Source organism: Mycosarcoma maydis, chromosome 7, assembly GCF_000328475.2.
Source record: "Mycosarcoma maydis chromosome 7, whole genome shotgun sequence".
NCBI classification, from domain to species: domain Eukaryota; kingdom Fungi; phylum Basidiomycota; class Ustilaginomycetes; order Ustilaginales; genus Mycosarcoma; species Mycosarcoma maydis.
Window position 1 is genome coordinate 93,599 of NC_026484.1, and position 18,675 is coordinate 112,273.

The 18,675-nt window shown below is 54.0% G+C and overlaps 7 protein-coding genes across 7 annotated transcripts; 4 read left to right on the top strand and 3 right to left on the bottom strand.

Annotated features, from left to right (window-relative positions):
• Window positions 1–356: 356 nt before the first annotated feature.
• Window positions 357–5,678, bottom strand: UMAG_02845 (uncharacterized protein; the record flags this gene model as incomplete). Its single annotated transcript, XM_011390981.1, has 1 exon — window positions 357–5,678. One exon carries the CDS (start codon window positions 5,676–5,678, stop codon window positions 357–359), a length of 5,322 nt encoding a protein of 1,773 aa, XP_011389283.1.
• Window positions 5,679–7,530: 1,852 nt separating this feature from the next.
• On the top strand, window positions 7,531–10,074 carry UMAG_02846 (uncharacterized protein; the record flags this gene model as incomplete). The annotated part of the gene is made up of 1 exon (XM_011390982.1): window positions 7,531–10,074. The coding sequence occupies one exon, from the start codon at window positions 7,531–7,533 to the stop codon at window positions 10,072–10,074; it is 2,544 nt and encodes an 847-aa protein (XP_011389284.1).
• A 52-nt stretch (window positions 10,075–10,126) lies between these two features.
• Window positions 10,127–11,704, bottom strand: UMAG_02847 (inositol phosphosphingolipid phospholipase; the record flags this gene model as incomplete). Its single annotated transcript, XM_011390983.1, has 1 exon — window positions 10,127–11,704. One exon carries the CDS (start codon window positions 11,702–11,704, stop codon window positions 10,127–10,129), a length of 1,578 nt encoding a protein of 525 aa, XP_011389285.1.
• Window positions 11,705–12,540: 836 nt separating this feature from the next.
• UMAG_11482 (putative Ubiquitin-conjugating enzyme E2) lies at window positions 12,541–13,614 on the top strand (the record flags this gene model as incomplete). The annotated part of the gene is made up of 7 exons (XM_011391238.1): window positions 12,541–12,549; window positions 12,628–12,709; window positions 12,809–12,904; window positions 12,991–13,079; window positions 13,166–13,313; window positions 13,412–13,489; window positions 13,580–13,614. The coding sequence occupies 7 exons, from the start codon at window positions 12,541–12,543 to the stop codon at window positions 13,612–13,614; spliced, it is 537 nt and encodes a 178-aa protein (XP_011389540.1).
• Window positions 13,615–14,234: 620 nt separating this feature from the next.
• UMAG_11483 (putative l-isoaspartyl protein carboxyl methyltransferase) lies at window positions 14,235–14,924 on the top strand (the record flags this gene model as incomplete). The annotated part of the gene is made up of 1 exon (XM_011391239.1): window positions 14,235–14,924. One exon carries the CDS (start codon window positions 14,235–14,237, stop codon window positions 14,922–14,924), a length of 690 nt encoding a protein of 229 aa, XP_011389541.1.
• Window positions 14,925–15,164: 240 nt separating this feature from the next.
• Window positions 15,165–15,964, bottom strand: UMAG_02849 (putative guanylate kinase; the record flags this gene model as incomplete). The annotated part of the gene is made up of 2 exons (XM_011390984.1): window positions 15,165–15,736; window positions 15,817–15,964. 2 exons carry the CDS (start codon window positions 15,962–15,964, stop codon window positions 15,165–15,167), a joined length of 720 nt encoding a protein of 239 aa, XP_011389286.1.
• A 764-nt stretch (window positions 15,965–16,728) lies between these two features.
• Window positions 16,729–18,522, top strand: UMAG_02850 (uncharacterized protein; the record flags this gene model as incomplete). The annotated part of the gene is made up of 1 exon (XM_011390985.1): window positions 16,729–18,522. The coding sequence occupies one exon, from the start codon at window positions 16,729–16,731 to the stop codon at window positions 18,520–18,522; it is 1,794 nt and encodes a 597-aa protein (XP_011389287.1).
• Window positions 18,523–18,675: the final 153 nt, after the last annotated feature.

Below are 18,675 nucleotides of genomic sequence, written 5' to 3' on the forward strand. Positions count from 1 at the left end.
TAGACAACTCCGTGACCGCACGCTGGCTTGGTGCTTCGCTTCGAACCTCATCTCCACTACCGACTCCAACCAAGATCGCAGTCACTCCTCCGATGTAACGTCCCCGATATTGTTCCGTGTTTCGATCTCCCAACTACGAAGCACAAGTTTTTGTCTGTATGATTGGCACGATCCGTTTGTGATTCAGGACTTGCTGTTCCTGAAGGCACTCCAGTTCCGAGGTAAGATCTCCAAGCAGATACACAGTGGGTTAGCAACGGGCTACCTGTTCGCAGACAAAGTATACGTTCGTTGAAAAGGCTAGAGAACATCGATTGCAACATGCTTCGATCCTCGTGGTCTCGTCGTGGTCAGCACTATTTCTTCTTTGCCTTCTTCTTCTTCTTCTTGTTCTTTTTGCTGCCGGTGCTAGGACCGCTTCCGACGGCTGAATCATTGGTTGTCTCGTTCGTGTCACCGTCCCCATCTGCATCATCACCAATGTCGTCACCATCGCGGTCGTCAGCGGCCTCTTCTGTCGTCATGGCTGAGTCCTTCGAGGCGGTTACAGCTGCTACAGAGTCACTAGTGGCTGAGGGAGCATCCTGGATTTCAGCAAGCTTCGCATCAATTTGCTGATCGTCACCACCAGTATGGCTGAGGCCATCAGCTTCGCCAACAACTTCAGCAGCAGCGTCGGCACCACTTGAGCTTTGTACGATCACTTCGGTTTGCTCGCTGATACCTCCGCTCGTTTCTGTTGAGCCTACCGGTACAATGGCCTCGGCGGCCTCAGTAGCAGGGGCATCAGTCCGCGTTCCCGATGCATCTTGCTCGGAGACTACCGATGATGCGATCCGCGCCCCTTCTTCCTTTGGCTCCTGTTTGCTGGCGGCAACCGGCTCGCTTCCGCCTGCCATGAGGGCATTTTCCTCAACTTGCGGACTCGGCGCCAACTCCGTCTTGGCAGTTACCTCTTCTCTCTTGGCAAAAGAAGCGTCGCGAGGTGCGGCGAGTGTATTTGTCTCGGCACTTGACTCGACGGGCTCAGCGATCTGGTTAGCACCCACATTTTTGTCTTCCACCTTCTGCTCGCTTACAGGCTTGTCAACCTTGTCAGCAGGCGCGAGAGCTGGCTCGACTGGTGCAGTCTCTGAAGGTTGTGCAGGGGCGGTGGGAGTCGTCGGAGCTCCGGGCGGATTAGGTGGCTGAGCTGCTGAGCTGGAGGACTGCTGTGCTCGCTTCCTGGCCGCTTCCGCAAGTCGCTCCTTGAGCGACATTCTGGCAGGCTTAGCTGGCGTTGATGTCGGCGTCGCTGCTGGCGTAGAGGCACCGCTACGCACTGGAGACGCCTCAGTTGAATTCGCTATTCCGCCTTGGCCGTTGTACGCAGAAGCGACATGCCTGTCTTTCTTGGGAGTCGACGGTCTTTGCGACTCGATCGGTTCACTGGCGGCAAACGTACCAACTGAAGATGTGTTTGTCACCCGTCTCGCAGTATCGTCGTGCTGAGGTGCTTCCATAGACACTTTGTGATCGGCTTGTTTGCCGGTCGCACTCTGTGAAGTGGCCGGAACATCAGCACTTTCCGTGGCTTGATCTTGTTGATCACCAGAGACAGCTTTGGTGTCTTGTCCTCCGTTAGCATCCTCCTGTTGGACAGACTCAGCCGCGGCCATGGATGCGAGCGTTGGCGCAGTCGCTGTGAGCTCGGACGATACTCGATCGCTTTCAGAAAGCACCTTTGCAGCGGCATCTGGAGCAGGCACGACGGACACCACAGAATCTTCAGACTCTGCTGCATCCTTGTCCTCAGTCTTGACAACAGCTGTCGACTGCATAGCCACGTTTTTCGAAGGTGGAGTAGGTGGCACGTTGTTTACCTCCTCTTCGACGCTCTGAGCCGCTGACGTTGACGGCCTGATGGAGGGCTCCGTAGCAGGCGTGGCCACTTCTCGTGCTGCTTCATCAATTGCCTCCTGAACCACACCAGCAGCTTGCGCAGTGGTCGCGGACTGAGACTGCTGTTGCTGGAGCTGCAGACTTGTGCGTGGCGTTGACTCCACGGATCGCTGCGTCTCAGCCGGTGTCGTAGAGCCCGGTGCATCTGTGGATCCGCGAGGACTCGCCGCCTGGCTGAGCTGTTGTTGTTGACGGCGAGAAAAGATATTGGGAATGCGCGGCTTGTATGTCACCGGCCCAAACGGCGATGCGACCGGCTTGTCGCGCGCAGGCGAGCCTGGGACAGTTTCACCGTTCGGGGTCGAGGAGCCAGTAGATGCCGTCACAGTGACAGCTGGCGTGTTCGGCACATGCTTGGCCGCCAACACCTGTTGCAATGCCTCGTCTTTCCACTCGACGTGCTTCAAGACAGACAGCTTGGTGCCAAGATAGCGAACATCGGTCTGCATCCGATCCAGCGCCTGCTGGTTTTGAATCGGAATCTTATCGAGCTCTTGAGCGATACGTGTATCGATCGCGCAAAGCACCTGACCGATCACGTGCTCCACAACGACAGCTTGAAGATATTTGCTGAGAACCTTGTGCAGCGTCGCAGTCTCTTTGACCAAATCGGCGGCGTACTTGTTGGGTTCGGGGTCTTTGCTTATGCCGCCTTGCTGCTCTTGATCGGCAGCCGAGTTGTCGGCATTCCAGTCGAGCGCGCTCAGCGTACGGCAGTGTACGGTGAGACGATCCGACATGATGGCGACGAGCTTGGCATGAATTTCGTACTGGTGCTCCTGAAAATCACGACGAAGCTTGTCAAACTCGGTGAGCATGACGGCTTGCTTGGGTGAAAGATGACGACGCACCGTTTCGCGGATGTACGGGATAAGCGAGATCATAATTGACAGCGACTGGGATGCAAGCGCAAGGTGCTTTGCGGTAATGTTCTTGAGACCCGCAGATCGCATGGCTCCGGCGCCGAGCACGACTTGGCAAGTGCGCGAGTTGAACTGCTTGAGAAATTCGACGACCCTCGCCATGGCCTCTGTGGTGAGCAAGGGCAGGTTGATGATGACTTTGAGATAGTCGACGAGCAGTGCAAGCACATCGAGACTGGCATCGACGACAAAGTACTGACGATTTTCGATGTCCAACGTCTTGGCTGAAATGGTCGCCGTCTCTTGATCGGCTACATGGTCGCCTGCTGCTTTGGCTGGCGCATCCAACCGACTTTCGCCGCCAGTGACGACGAATTCAGAGGGATCTTGAACAGCACTGCTGACGATGAGTCGAATCTGCGCTTGTATGTTGATATCGACGTCGGCTTGCGCCCAGGTCTCCTCCTCGACAGCTTTGGCTGCGCGTTCGATGCGGCGGCGATGAAAGTTGGCAAGGAAGCCTTTGGCCTGACCAAGAACGGTGGCTCTGAGACCAACGATCATCTTGCGGCACAGCTGTTCGGATGATAGCACAAAGCTCCAGCAGAGCTGGAAGACGACAAGAAACGGAGGCAATTCGAGAGCAGCATGCGTCTTGGCACGAAGCGACAGCAGACGTGCACAGAGGGTGTGCGCCTGTTCGGCGGAAGCGACTACCACCTCAGAAAGTCTGGCCGGAAGAGTTGTCGGAACACCTGATGGCATGGTAGGAGGAGACGCAATATCAGATGCGGGGACCGTACCCGGAGAAACAAGATTTACGACGCTTTCACTCTCGAGTGGTGGGCTCTGTACGGATGATGTGCCGGAGGCGAGGTCGTCCAAGATGCGGAGCACGAGCTTGCACTGAGCGTCGATGGCTTTGAGGCATTCCATTAGGATTTCGAAGAGCTTTTGACCAATGTTGAGGAAGGATGCATGTTTGAGATCTCTGATGCGTGCAGCAGGCGCTGGTAGATCTTCACGATCGTCAAACTTGGAAAGTTCTTCGGCAAGGAGCCACTTGACAGTTTCGGCCATTTCTGCGCTTGACTGCGAGAGTGTGGCTTTCCACGTCTCCTGGACTGCTTGAATAGCAACTTCTCGGTAGGCCGAGACAGTCGCTTCAATGCCACCTGTCCTTGCGAGTCCGACGACGATGGGCGCGATGCGGGAAGCCAACTCGGCGTCGGCCGATGAGAGCATGCGGGAATCGTGTGTGAAGGACGATGGAGTTGTTTTGGACGGCGTGAGGGATGGTTCAGTGATTGTAGCATCTGAGTTGAGGGATGATTGGCTGTGCTGGACGGTATTCGGGGTAGGGGAGCTGCCGGTGCTATCGGGTTTGGCCATTGAACATACTCGTTCTTTTGTGTAAGTGGCGAGTCGTGCATCAAGATCCTGTTTGAGTATCGCAACAAGGTCTTGCTCTAGCATGCCGGATAAGGTCTGTTCCATTTCATCGAGCTGCGCAGGAATGCTGGCGAGACTCTGCAGATCAGAGAGGAGGGGCTCGTCATCCGCCGTCCTTGTGCCGTTGTGCTCAGTGTTGGCTAGCGCGTGGTCGGCAGCGGGGCGACCGAAGGTCGCTCTAAGCTTGTTGAGCAGGTCGAGGGCTTCTTCGGTCTCGCCTTGCTGTAGAAGCAGACGAATGAGGTCACGACGCTCTACGAGCTGGCGCACGCTCTGGATGACGGTCTGTTTGCGTTCGAGGTCTTGTCTGTGCTGCTGTTGCTGAATGATGCGTAAGCCTTTCTTGGCTTGATTCTTATCGATGCTCTCGAGCTCGGACTTGAGATGGTGGATCTTGGCTAAGCAGCTCTCGGCTTCTGCATTGAGATCGTTGAGGTTTTCAAGCGCGGCAAAGAAGGAGGATGACTGCTGACCAATCTCGATGATGAGATGCTGCTCAATGACGTCGGAATAGTAGCTGAGCTTCTCCTGAAGCATCTGGTTCAAAGCAACGTCGTAGGTGGGAGCCTTTGCGCCGTTCTGGTCGCCAGGTGATGGGACGGCAGTTTTATAGCGTTCAGTTACCTGGTCGAATGTGTATGGGTTGCCGAGGTCAAAATCTTCCGAGAAGAAGAATTGCGGAACCGCGCTGAGGTTGGGCAGTCGTTTGCGAGGCTGTGGTGGGGGGAGAGCTTGTAGGTCGGACGAGAGGGAGGCTATGCTGGATGTTGTGCGATGGCGTAGATTGGGGTTTTCGAGCAGATCCGAGTCGTAGGAAGAGTCTTGGGTGGAAGAGAGTGATTGTTGTTGTTGTTGTTGCTGTTGTTGTTGTAGCTGTTGTTGCTCGATAGTAGCCTTGCCTTGCCTTCCCATGCTCTGATTGCGCATGAAGCGGTCCCATTCGGGACGAACGGACGAGAGGTAGGGGTCAAGCTCAGCCTTCTTGACCTTTGGAATTTCTGCGGGGACATGGTTAGGTGTGACGGGTGGGAAGCGAGAAGATTTCGGATCAATGGGATGCTGACGTTTGGAGGGATTGTTGAGAACGGTGGAAATTGCATTGAAGCCGGTCAGGGCGAGAGTGGGTGAGTTGAAGCCGAGCCCGGAGATGCTCAGAGTTGATGAGGCTGCAGCCGCAGAGGAGTAGATGTCTCGACCGAGTCGTGAAGCAAGGAGGCTTGGAGCAAAAGCAGTGCTGTTGATGGTCGAGTCGGCTTCGGAGCCTGGACTTGCTGGGCTAGTGATACCATTACGAAATTGAATTGAGCCAGACGTCTGCTCTGCTGCGGTGGTTGGCACTGCGTTTTGAGCAGCTGTGTATGCCAAAGATGGGCCGATACTGTGAGTTGAAGAGGCCGAGGCTTCTTGAGCGCCCGTAGACATGGTGGGGACCTTGCCAAGTACCTTGGTCGCAGCCCATCGAGCAAGCTACGTTGGTGCCAAACTGCTCAGCCGAAGCTGCTTTCAAGAGTGTATTGCGATAAGAACGATCCAAGATGATGATGATTGCTAGACTTGTGACCGAAAACGCTGGATGAGAATAAGTATTTGTGTGTGCGGTGGGTGAGTGAGTGAGTTTGTCGAGCGTTTTGAGTGGGTGAGAGTCAGGAACGAGTGAGTGTTGGTTGGTCGTGGTTGGCTCGTGTCCAGTCTGTCTCTTCCGATCCGCAATCGTGAATCACGATATCGTGAATTGCGAATCGGGATTTTTGAAGAATCGTCAACGTGACGAATCGTGAATCGTTGAATCGTTTGTCCGCTTTAGCGTTACGTTACGCCAAGCCACGAGTCACGAGTCACGAGTCTGACGGTGTTGCGTGCGATCATGAACCAGAATCACGATAAGTCTCGAGTCGAGAGTCACGAGTCGTGAGTCAGAGAGTCGTGAGTCGTGAGTAGATTCGAGATTTTGCAAAAGAGTGTTAGGATCCCCAAAACAACATTCGTTCGAAGGATGCGTAATGCACGATGCACGATGAACGGTCAAACCAAGTTAACCTAACTCTATGCGAAGCGCTGTCGAAAGCCATGCGCTGGCTGCCCACACGCTTGGGACGACTTTTGCTCGGAGCGAGACAGCACGCGACGTTGAGTCGTGAGTCTTGTGGGCGTGGCACAACAATCCAAGTGCTAACTTACTGCATACTTACGGCAGAAAGAGACACAGAGGATCGCAGCGTAGTTGTACTTTAGTCCATCCATGCCATCACGAATCGAAATAGCCGAGTCAAGCGCAGGCAGGCGCAGAAGGTCCAACCCGCGCAACAATGAGAGACAGGAGTAGTTAAGGGGTGTTGCCTTTTCGATTGATTGCCTCTGAACTGAACCACTCGTCACTGATGTTGGCGAAACATAGCGACGACGTACGCTTTACAAGAATCTTTTATCCGTCCGAGCGGCGAGTTTTTCTCTGAATCACAATCGGCGGATCTCTGATTCACAATTCTTTGATCTCTGGATCTGTGGATCTGTGGATCTGTGGATCTGTGGATCTGTGGATCAAAATCTCGTGGCGTTGTGCGGTGTGAGCAGTGACAGTGCGAGTGTGCGAGCGCGGATTCAGCTCAAGTTAAACCTGAACGTTGTTTGGTGCCTGACGCTAAAGCCAGCCCGATTCTACCCCAAGAAAAAAGGCGGGGCGGACCGCGTTTTCATGGTAATCGTGAATCGTGAATCGTGAATCGTGAATCGTGAATCGTGAATCGTGAATCGTGAATAGTAACAGCTCTTGTCCCAGTGCGACCAAGACTCTTCTCATCTTGGACCGCGAACAACTGTCTCTCTCCTCAGCCGCGACCAGCGCATCGCTCTAATCAAACGCCAAGAACACTACTGACTTGGGCTCAACTGACGCAACAGCGACCCTTGACCGTCAGTGCTTCGGTGGACAAGTCACAAACCACAGGGTTGGCTATCTTGCTATCTTGCCGTTTCCTGTATCATAGTCTTCTTTCTTTGCTGCCATTTGCCACGCCATCCGAGCCTCATCCTGTCAGCCCTACCGCTCGCACAAGCCGCCTTGTTGTGTCCAAGCCTTGGTCTGCTACCAGCTGGTCTTGATACGCTCATGGCACATTCTTGATCCGTGACCTCGGCTATCGTCATCGCTTCTGGACACAACTCATTGTGCTAGCATGGTATCGGCGACGACCCTTTCGTAGCATCGCCATCGCTATTGCCGACACCATCACCACCGCCACCACCATCTCCATCGACGTCCATCGGCTTGCTCAAGATGGCGTATTCTATGGCTTTCCCACCCACGTCCATGCGGCCTCTGCCCGGTGGCACCACGCTCGTATCGGCACAGCAACCAGTTCCAGCAGCTGCTGCCGTCATGACCACCGAGTCCTTTGACGCTCCTGAAGGCATGTACGTCTGCACCTCACGATTTACACCGCCGCCGCAACCCATGATTCATCTCAATCCTGTGCCTACCACCCAACTCGGTTTGTCAGCCATCTATCCGACACCTCGCGTCTCCAGCGTCAGCCTTCGATATCCAGCCTCATCCAAAAAGGCATCCGATTCTATTACGGCTGAATTGGCCGCAGCTCCCTCCCACAATGTCCTGCTTGAAGCACCACTCGCGTCTCAAGGCATCGATGCCCCCTCCTCCAGCCTTACTGGAGGTTATCCGCCAGGCACTGCTGGTTCCTCTGCAGGCATTGCTGGCATTGGCGGCGCCGGAATGGGCTTTTCAGGGCTGGGTGAGACCATGGGTAAACTCAGCGCCAAACCCACCCGTCCCAAGAACAGCCTTAAAAGCACCTCGAGCAACTTTGTCAATCGTATGATGACTCACCCGGATCTCGCAAAGATTCTCGCCGCTCGTACCGACTCGGAGCACTTCACCTTTCTCACCAATGCTCGCTCCTTCTTCTGGCTCGCCGACACCACCGGCAGAACCAAAGAGAGTCTAGCGCGTATCACTTTCAGTGCGTCTCCTTCAGCACACGACGTCAACCAATTCACTCGCGCACACGACCGTCTCGACATTGTCATTGGCTTTGTCACTGGCGATTTGATCTGGCTTGACCCCATCGCTTCCAAGTATACACGTATCAACAAGAGCGGCTGCATCACCAACTCGGCCGTCACTCAGCTGCGCTGGCTTCCCGGAAGCGAAAATCTCATCATGGCTGCACATGCAGATGGTAGCGTTCTCATCTACGACCGCGAACGAGAAGATTCCAGCGATTTCGCTCCTGCTACCTGGGAAGCTTTAGCCGCCAGCACTCCCTCGTCGTCCAGCGTCGCCCTTCAGTCGGCCATAGCTGTACCAGGAACCCCCTCATCCGCTGCCATGTCGGCCAGCCAGACCTCCGCCTCCAACGACTCGTCTTCTTCCAACCCTGCTGCTTCGGCACTTGGGTCCGCCATGTCCGATTCGCGTCCCATGCTCGGTGCTCGAACCGTCACGAGTTCAACCGCCACCACTACTACCCAGACCGATATTGCGGACACCAATCTCTCCATCGGCTCGAGCAGCGCCGCCAACCTTGTCAAGCCCAGAACCGGCCTTGCACCAGCCACGCTCTCTCAGCGACGTCAAGCCGCAGACCCTACTTCTGAAGGCCAGCCGCTGCTGGTCGTCACCAAGCCAGGTGCTGTCCCCATCACATCCGGCCTGCCATCTGGTGCTGCGTTGCCCTCGCCCGAATATCAACAGGCAGCCGCCGCCGCGGCTGTTGCAGCGGCCAATTCCAACTCGTACGGTAATGGACTCTCTGGAAAGGGAAAAGAGACGTCGTGGTCGCGCCTCAACCCGGTCTCTCATTGGGCCGTGTCCAAGACGCGCATCACCGACTTTGCTTTTTCACCAGACTACTCGCATGTTGCGCTTGTCGCAGAGGATGGCATTCTACGCATCGCAGACGTCAACTCTGAACGCCTCCTAGACACGTTTGAATCGTACTTTGGCGGCTTCAACTGTGTCGTCTGGTCGCCCGATGGCAAATTTGTACTCACGGGCGGCGAAGACGACTTGGTCACCGTGTGGGCGCCACGCGAGGGCCGCATCGTCGCCAGATGCCAGGGACACACCTCGTTTGTGACCGGTCTCGCATGGGATCCTTGGCGATGGTCGTCGGACGATCGCACCTATCGATTCGCTTCGGTGGGCGAAGACTGCAAAATGATTCTCTGGGATTTTTCCAGCGCCGCGCTCAATCGTCCCAAGACATACGCGCCGCACCACGCGGGTCATCGACGAAGTTCTGTCGGGCTGGGATCGACGTATTCACTCGCGGACAAGCATGTTTGCTCATCCATTATGCGCTCTCCTGCGTCGGTGCACACAGGTCGTCGCATGAGTGCCAACAACGGCTCGGCGTCGTTGACGCCCGCGACCGTGACCGACGATACCATTCGACATGCAGCACTGCCACGTTCCGAAGTAGCCATCTTGCAGCCCGTTGTTACCGTCAACATTGACGGCGAGATTCCAGCCGGCGTCCGATTTGCGCCGGACAAAGTTAGCATTATTCGTAAGAACGCTGCGATCGACACCTTTACTCGTCCTCTCCCCGAACGCCCGGCCAGCGTCGTTGCCTCGGCATCGGCGGGAACGCATCGAGCTTCATTGCCGGCAGGGGCACGTACGAACCGTCAACCGCCCGCATCTCAAGCGTCGCGTGCACCTCCTCCGCCCCTGAACCTTGCTGTGAGCGCGGCCATGTCGGCTCAATCTCAACAGTCTTTGGCAGCTAGTCCGACCACTCCAAGGCACGCCATGCCGAGTAGCACATCTGCAGCCAAAAATGGCATCACTGCCTAAGGTAGCTGTATCACTCGGCTGTCATTGAATCAACAGATTGCGCTTGCAAGCATTAGAACAAAGTGCCTTCTCGAACAGCGTCATTGGCGCTCTGTGCTCGAACGATGTTGTTGGTGTTAGTGACACCATTTTGGGCGGGTTGGAGATAGTTGAGTTCCAACTCGAGCATTTCCATGAGTGTACGAAGCGTTCGCTGTTCCCATTCTCCCCACACCACGGCACTGTAGAGCATTGTGGTTCCTGCCCACGCGGCCACGACTGCGAGCAATACAAAGACTGGATTGACTGCGCCGAGCGGCTGAAAGATGCTTGCTACGATCAGACCGAGAGCGACGAGCAGTGCTGTGCCGAAGACGTAGAGGTGAGACGATTGGTTGGAACGGCTAGCGGCGAAGCCTCCCGCTAGCGCGTGGAGCGAACAAGTGAGGACACGCCGCTGCGCTGTTTTGCGGGCGTCGGAGTCGGAAGCGGTAGGCGATGGAGCGCCGGAAGAAGGTGGGAGGATATCAAAGGTGGAAGCAACGCCGAAGTGGTCTGAATAGGAACACAGATGTTCGGGTATGGTGTCCGTGATGACGACCGACGAGGATTTGCACGTTAGCCGACCGCGTGTGGAGTGAGATGCCGAGTAAGCTAGGGCAGAAGAAACGGTAGATGCGTTTGATTCGCTCGAGTGTTGCTGATCGACAGGGCCACGGTAGAAGATGTAGTCGAGACGCTTGCCGGCGCCTCTTGACGCTCTCTCGTCGAGAGGTTTGCCGGCTGTCCAGGTGTTGAGTGGCGAGTCACATGTTACACCTAATTCCTCAATCGCACGCTGTGGATCCGGCGCTGCAGTTGCGCGATCACCCACTTGCGTTGATGTCTCTTCTGGATCCAACGATACTGCGTGCTCTGGTAGCTGAGGACGCGTATCCAAAAAGCTATCGTACAAGCCGCCAATATGCCTTAGCAACCCAATTGCCAGAGAAGGCGGAGTGGAATTGAGATCGCCCACACAAACCACATGTCTTCCTTTACTAGCACTGTTCCTGCAATTCGCCGCAAGCTCGTACGCCTGTGTGATGCGGTGTGACCTCTTGTATTCTGGACCATCCTCGCCTCCCGCTGCTACGAAATGCGTGTTCCACACATCTACCAATCCCAACCGCGGATGATTGATGGTAACAGACCCACAGGCTTTGCCCACGAACCAGTCTCCATGGTGCACGTGAATCGGCTGTCCGTTGAGCGAGTACGGATGCGTTCTCGTTTCGAGGATGTTCCAGCGGGAAAGGATGGCGAGACCCGAACCGAATGCACCTGAATAGAAGAACTTGGAATGAGGGTAGCGCGAGGAGAGGGCGTGCTTGAGAAAGCGCCAGTCCCTGGATTCGTACCAAATTTCTTGCAAGCACACAAAGTCGTAAAGGGGCATGTCGGAAGATGCAAGCCGAGAAGCGATAGCTTTGATACGCGCTATCCGAAGCTTCGAGATGTACTTGAGGCCCCAGACGTTGAGTGTAAGGATGCTTAGCTGGTGGTCATCGGAGGGTGGATCCGAGCCGACAGGTTCAGAGGCGGGTGGAAAGATGGGTGGCAACGCCTGCACCTCGGAGGTTGAATGTGGTGACAATGGAAGCCTCGGCATCTCTGCGAGTTTGTAAACCAGGCGCTGATACGCTAGCCGAGAGCGTTGTGAGTGATGGAAAGTAAAGAGTGGCTACGGACAAGCGTTGCAAGTGATTGATCGTGAGTCGTGGGTGTGAGTGTTGGTCTCTGCGCACCAGGCTCTCAGAAAAACCTCCACCTAAGTTAGCTCAAGGTGCAGCAAACAACACGAAAACATTCGTGATTCGTGATTCGAGATTCGCACCGCATCCACGATTCACGATTGTCACAATCACCAATCACGAAACGTGAATGGCCACAGTCACAGTTTGCTGCTGCTGGAAGTGAACGAAATCGTGAATGCATTGGCGGTTCCGATCGAGGAATACAATCACGAATCACGAATGGATTTTGAGTTGAAATTGCAGGGTTCCTGCAACGTCGATGTCAACTTAACAGCTATGCAGAGCGCTACGGCTTACGGCTCATGGCTCATGGCTCATGGCTCAGTCGCTCACGTGGCTCAGTCACTGGCGCTGGCTGTGCCCGTGTGCGGGATTCACGAATCAATCGTGATTCTTGAAGCGCAGCTCGTCTTGACTTTCGTCCATCCTCCTCCTATCGGCGAGCGTAACAGGACTCAACTCGTACTCACCCTTGATCGGATATCTGAGCCTCTGAGGCAAATTCGGCCGTTTCGATTGCTGTCAGCAAGCATACTTCCAAGCAAGCATACTTCAAAGACCTCGTCGCATTTCAGGCGCGCGTTTCCTGCAAGTTCTACGCTTAAGCATCATAGGCGGCTCTGCGAGCAACCCTCCTCTTACGCTTCACAATAGACTTAGCAAAGACAGGCTCGCTGCATAGCTGTCCACCATGATCAAGGTAGGCGTACAAAGACGACCCTCAGCTTCTAACTCGACTTTGTAACTGACGATTGGATTTGTTCACGACCGCCACCAGATCTGGAGCATGAAGAAGGAGGAGGAATCGGCAAAGAAGAAGAAGCCAAAAACGTCGCCAGCACAGCTACGCGTGCAGAAAGGTAGGTCACAGCAGCAAAGAGCCTCTACAGAGACGACTTTATCAAATACTCACCGTCGCGAACGACGATCATCTTCGACTTGCGCTCGCTTGCTTCCAGATCTGACCGAACTCGAATTGCCAAAGACGATGAAGACCGACTTCCCTGACCCAGCAGATGTGCTCAACTTTTCTCTCACAATCGAGCCAGATGAGGGTAAGCAAACAAACTCGGGATGCAGATCTCACTATCGCTCGGAAAGCTGACTAACGCATGTCAAACATTTGGCGGTGGTCGGATAGGCATGTACAAGAGCGGATCGTTCAAATTCACTTTCGCCATCAACAGCAATTATCCACACGATCCTCCTAAGGTCAAGTGCACACAAAAGGTGGGTCTTTTACCGGATTTTGTGGTGCCTTCCACTGCAGACCGAGTGCTCACCGCTCTGTTGATCGCGTTTACATACTTGCACAGATCTATCACCCTAACGTCGACCTGGATGGCAACGTGTGTCTCAATATCCTTCGTGAGGACTGGAAACCTGTCCTTAATCTCAACTCGGTCATGGTTGGTCTGCAGTACTTGTTCCTCGAGCCGAATGCCGATGATCCACTCAACAAAGGTACGTGAATCTTTCTGCGGCGGGACAGAACTCAATCGAAGCGACATCATACTGAACATTTGACGCATTCAATTCTGATTTCGTGTTCACCAACGTAGAGGCCGCAGAAGACCTTCGCAAGGATCGATCTGTTTTCGCGAGCAATGTACGAAGAAGTCTTGCCGGCGGAGCTATCAGTAAGTTTCTTGAGTATCAATTGCCTACGACCATTTCGGAGTATATCGCTGACTCTTGACCGATCGATCTACCTTGCCCATGTCACTCAGAGGGAACAACATATGACAAGGCTACTGTCAAGTGATAAGGGTCAACGAACAGCGTGTCTACATGCAAAGACAGCGTACGCGTCCGAGAGCGTCGCGCGAATGTACTTCTATTCTCCACACTGCATATCACAAACATTGGTAGCTCTCCAGCGTCACACTGAGGCGAATCTGTTTGTCATCACGCATATGAGGTTCTGGTTAGGAACAGGTCTTATGCTCGAGAGTGGAGGATCACAGAATCGTGAATGAGTCGCCTGTTTCTTTTTTACGCTGAACACTCGTGACTTTGGCTCGCTTGAGATTGGACCCTGCATGCTGAGCAGACATGCCGCGAACTAAGTGACTTGGTGCTTTCGCACGTCCCCACGTCTCGTCTTGATAAGGTACGTGTTAGCTTCTCGCCGAATCAACGTTGACACGAGTCGTGAGTCTTGCTCTTGGGATCGCATCTGCGCAAGACGCTCACCTAGTAGATCTACTGACTGTTTTGTACTGAGATCTAAAGCTGTAGCTGAGGCAATCACTGTCGCACTGCGCTTGTCTCGAAAGGACAGCCTGTCGAGCTGTGACGATTGTGATCCAGCTCGCACCGCATTTCGCACACAAACGCACGCTGCGCTATCAGCCTGGGACATTGGCCTTGCTCGTAAACAGGATGGCCTGGCGCTGTTCAGGCGGCACGAATGCCGAGCTGATTGCCAACATGCGCAATGCATCGCTCATCACCTCATCTCGCGTCTACGAAGCTATGCTCAAAGTGAACCGAGCCAACTATGTGCCTTCCCAACTAAGCGCGTACCAAGACTCTCCGCAAACGATCGGCTTTGGCGCCACCATATCTGCCCCACACATGCATGCACATGCAGCCGAAGCCCTGCTGCCTTTCCTCCACTCCCAAGCAAACGTCCTCGACGTCGGCTCTGGATCTGGCTACATGCTGGCCATCTTCCACCACCTCGTCGACAACGGGAAAGTGATCGGCATCGACCATATTCCGGGACTCGTGGATCAGGCCAATGCGAATCTAGAGCACGATGGTCTCGGTGCAGAACTCAAGAATGGAAAGATTGTGAATGTTTGCGCGGATGGCAGAAACGGCGTCGAGGCACAAGCACCGTTCGATGCGATCCATGTCGGAGCTGCTGCCCCTGGCATCCCACAGTCGTTGCTGCATCAGTTGAAAGCTCCCGGAAGGATGTTTATCCCAGTAGCAGAGCAGGACGGATCGGGCGAACAGAACATCTATCAAGTCGACAAGTCCGAGACAGGCGAGATCACAAAGACCAAAATCTGTGGCGTGCTCTATGTGCCCCTTACGGATGCTGCCAAGCAGTGGAGAGCGTAACATCCAAGATGATGTGCAGCCACGGATAACGATGTTCACCTCCAACTAGGAATACACGCACGCACGCACGCCATCAATCATTTGGTACCTTGTCCAGAATCTAGCATTGCACGCGTCGGAACACGGAACCGTGAACGAGCAAGGCTCGAGGGCGATATCTTTGTGTTGTGTCGTGCATGGCGTTGTCGGCTAGTGAACGAGGTGCACCAATGGCGCTCATTTCTGCTATTGCTGCTATTGCTACTGCTGCTGCTGCTGCTGCTTCTCCCAATCTTCCTCGTCCTGATCCTTAGCAGGCATGCTATCATCCTCGCCCTTTTTCAAAGTTTCGTTGATCGCCTTCTTCAACAAGCCATAAGCCTTTTCCAAATCGTCATTGACAATGACCCAATCGTGCGCTCCCTTTTCCCTGGCATAAGCCATCTCGGTGGCAGCCATAGAGAGCCTCTTGTTGACTGACTCTGGTGTCTCGGTGCCTCGACCTATCAACCTCTGCTTGAGAGTCGAAAACGAAGGTGGAGAGATAAAGATGTAGATCGGGTTCAACGAAGCGTGGTTGGCCTTGATGAGCTTGACGCCTTGAGCGTCGATGTCGAGGATAGCGCGACGCGCGGCTGTGCTTCCATCTGCACCTTTGACGCCTTCGGTGGATACGTCAGCCACCGCCTTGGCGGTAGTGCCGTATCGGTTGCCGCCAAACTTGGCGTGTTCGAGAAACGCGCCCTGTTGAACAAGGTCTTGGAATTCTTGCTGTGAGACGTAGTGGTACGACTGGCCGCGGACCTCGCCTGGTCGAGGGTCTCTTGTTGTATCTGCAGTCAAGCAACAGGCAAGCTCTGGTCAGCATCAAAGTACAAATGCCCAAGTTGTGCGCAAAACCAGGATCACTTACGAGATACGGAAAAACCAAAGTCATTGGGGAACTCTTGAAACAACTTTTTCAGAAGTGTACTCTTGCCCACACCCGAAGGACCCGACAGCACGATCGGACGTTTGTCGCTTGGAATCGGAGGCGTCGACGCCCAGTTGGACGACGGCATGCTGGCGGTAGATGCAAAAGGAAATCTCTTGACAGCAGCCAAGAAAGAGGAGGATGGCAAGCAGGTTCCAGAGGCAGAAAGAAAAGGAGTGATGCAACGAATCATTCGAATCTTGAAGGCTTCCTTGATCTGAATCAATCTTGGATGTGTGTCCAGGTGGGCTGTGTGCTGAGCTTGATGTCTGAGTCAGATGGCGAGCGACGAGCCGGATTCGTTATTCATCAATCAATCAATCAATCAATCACGAACCACGAACCACGAACCACGATTACTGCTTGCTTGCTTGCTTATAGTCTTCTTAATCACGAAGGCCGCTCCGAGACGGGAACGCTGCTGCATTCACGACTCTGTCACGTGTGACTTTTCTCTGCGTGTCGGCGAAACCCTGACAAAGTCCAAAAGGCGAACAACAAAAGTTGCGGTTAGCAGCAAAAATCGTGAAGAACTTAGTCTTCTCCATGTTACCTGCGAAAGTCAAGATTCTAAATCGGGCCCGATGGATTCTTGCTTGGACCCTGAGCTGCGAGAAAAGCTGTTTGTGCACTCAACCCAAAAAAGGTTGGCTACTTTACACGCCCTTGACGTGATTCACAAGCTTGGAGAAGGCAGCGCGTCTGTGGATGTGCAGCGAGGTGAGAACAACACGCAGCGCTGCAAGTCGTGCGTCTTGGTTAGCAGCAACACCCGGTGTCGACTCTGCTTTCAAACACGGTAGCTCGCAACACAATCATCATCATTGCGACATCCTGTTCATACATACTGCTATGATTGTGCCCGACTCACAATCAGCAGACGTTGCTGGGCCTTCCAGACAATCGGCCGGATCACACGATCGATGGAATCGGCATCTTAACCCCAAGGTCAAGCCGGAACCCGCCTGCGAAAACAGCAACAACGTCATTGACCTCTGCGACTCGGGAGACGAGCTTGCTCGTTCCGTCAAACCTGTACCGTCCAAGCCTATACTACGCTCCAAAACGCCTGCTGCAAAGGGCGGCAGAGTCAAAGACCAAGTTGACGACGATGACAATGGCTATGATGGTCTCCTCAAGTCCGACCATGACGACGAGTTTGGCAGCACGTTTGTGAAACATAAGAGCAAGAAGCGCGGATTGTCAGAATCGCCTTCAATATCGAAGCTATACGCTATCGCTCGGATTGCCACTCTCGCCACGGACGGTGTCGCTTCGGTCTCAGAATGCGAAGCAAAGCTAGCTGGCGTCAGCGCAGGCATTCTCTCTCGAATCCAAAAGTCGCTCGCTCTCGCCAAACACCCGGGCACAGGTGAGGCAGAAGCGCAACAGGCGCTCCGCCTCGCCACGCGTCTGATGTCGTCTCAGAACCTAACACAGGCGGACCTGCTCGCTTCGTCCGATGCCGAAACCAACCAATCTCGTGCTGGAATGTCGATCGTCGAGATCGTCTCTCAAACCAACGCAAGCCCGCGCAACGAGAGCTGGGTCAATCAAGTCGCCATAGCTGTCAACCTGTTCTTTGATGTAAAAGCGTACTCAACTTCGTACGCAAATCGCACCAAATTGAGCTGGACCTTTTACGGTCTTGCAGTCAACACGGTCGCCGCCGCACACGCGTTCGAAATGGTTCACAACCAGGTGCTCACGTGGGCATACGACAAGGCGGCAGCCAAACTTGTATCTGGTAAGACGGGAAAGAACAGCTACTGTCAGGGCGTCGCTGCCGGACTGATCGCACTAGCGAAGAAAGAAAAAAAAGAAGAGATGAGACTGGCCATTGAGTCCGAGCAGAAGCGACTCAAACTCGCAGAAGAGCAAGAACAAGCGCAGATCAAGAAGGAAAGGCAGCGTTTGAATCAATCTGCTATCAAGTGCGAGTCAGACGTCCCCACATGGTCGCGTGTCAAGCCAGAGGCGCACGAGCAAAGTATGCATACCGGCTCAGCCCGCGGATCTCGAACTGTCAAGCTGGAAGATGTCGTGGATGAACAAGATACCAAACCTTTCAGATACGGCATCAAACGATCTGACTCGGAGGACGCTGATGCTGGCTTCGGTCGATGGACCGAGAATCGCTCGAATCGCGGTATTAGTGTTGGAGGAATCAAGCGCGAAAACGGCGTCGAATACGATGACTCGGACAACGAAGATACCAATGAGCAGTTCTACGATTTTAACAACCACATTCCTCCCGGCCATGGCTTTGGGGACGACGTTGACGATGATATCAAACCCCATTTCGACGAAGCTCTCGAACGCGATATCATCGATCTCACCGACGACCTCGAAGAAGATGTCAAACCAAAACTTGAGACCGATTTCACAGACGTGAAACCGAAACCCGAACGCGATAGCGAAGATGTCAAGCCAGATTTCGGCGCCGGTTGGCAATCTGGCAACCAGCTCATCCGCTTCCGTCAGGACGCCGAGAAAGTTGCCGACGACTACCTCGCCTCACAGCATTCTGGCTTGAAGCTCAAGAAACGCGCAAAGTCGAGCTTCAAAAAAGATTCACACGCCTTTCAACAGGGCAAAGAGGACGCCAAGAAGATCGATGTAAAGAGGAAACGCATTCAAAATTGAACAGCGTGTCGTTTCAGATATACGGTCTTGATGTGTGTTCACTAGTCGCATTGAATCGATGAAACTGAGTGTGTGTATTTTGTGATTGCGATCTGAGGCATAATTTCATGGAACGTTAAGAGTTCGTTGTCTTTTTGGAGCGTTATTTCAGTG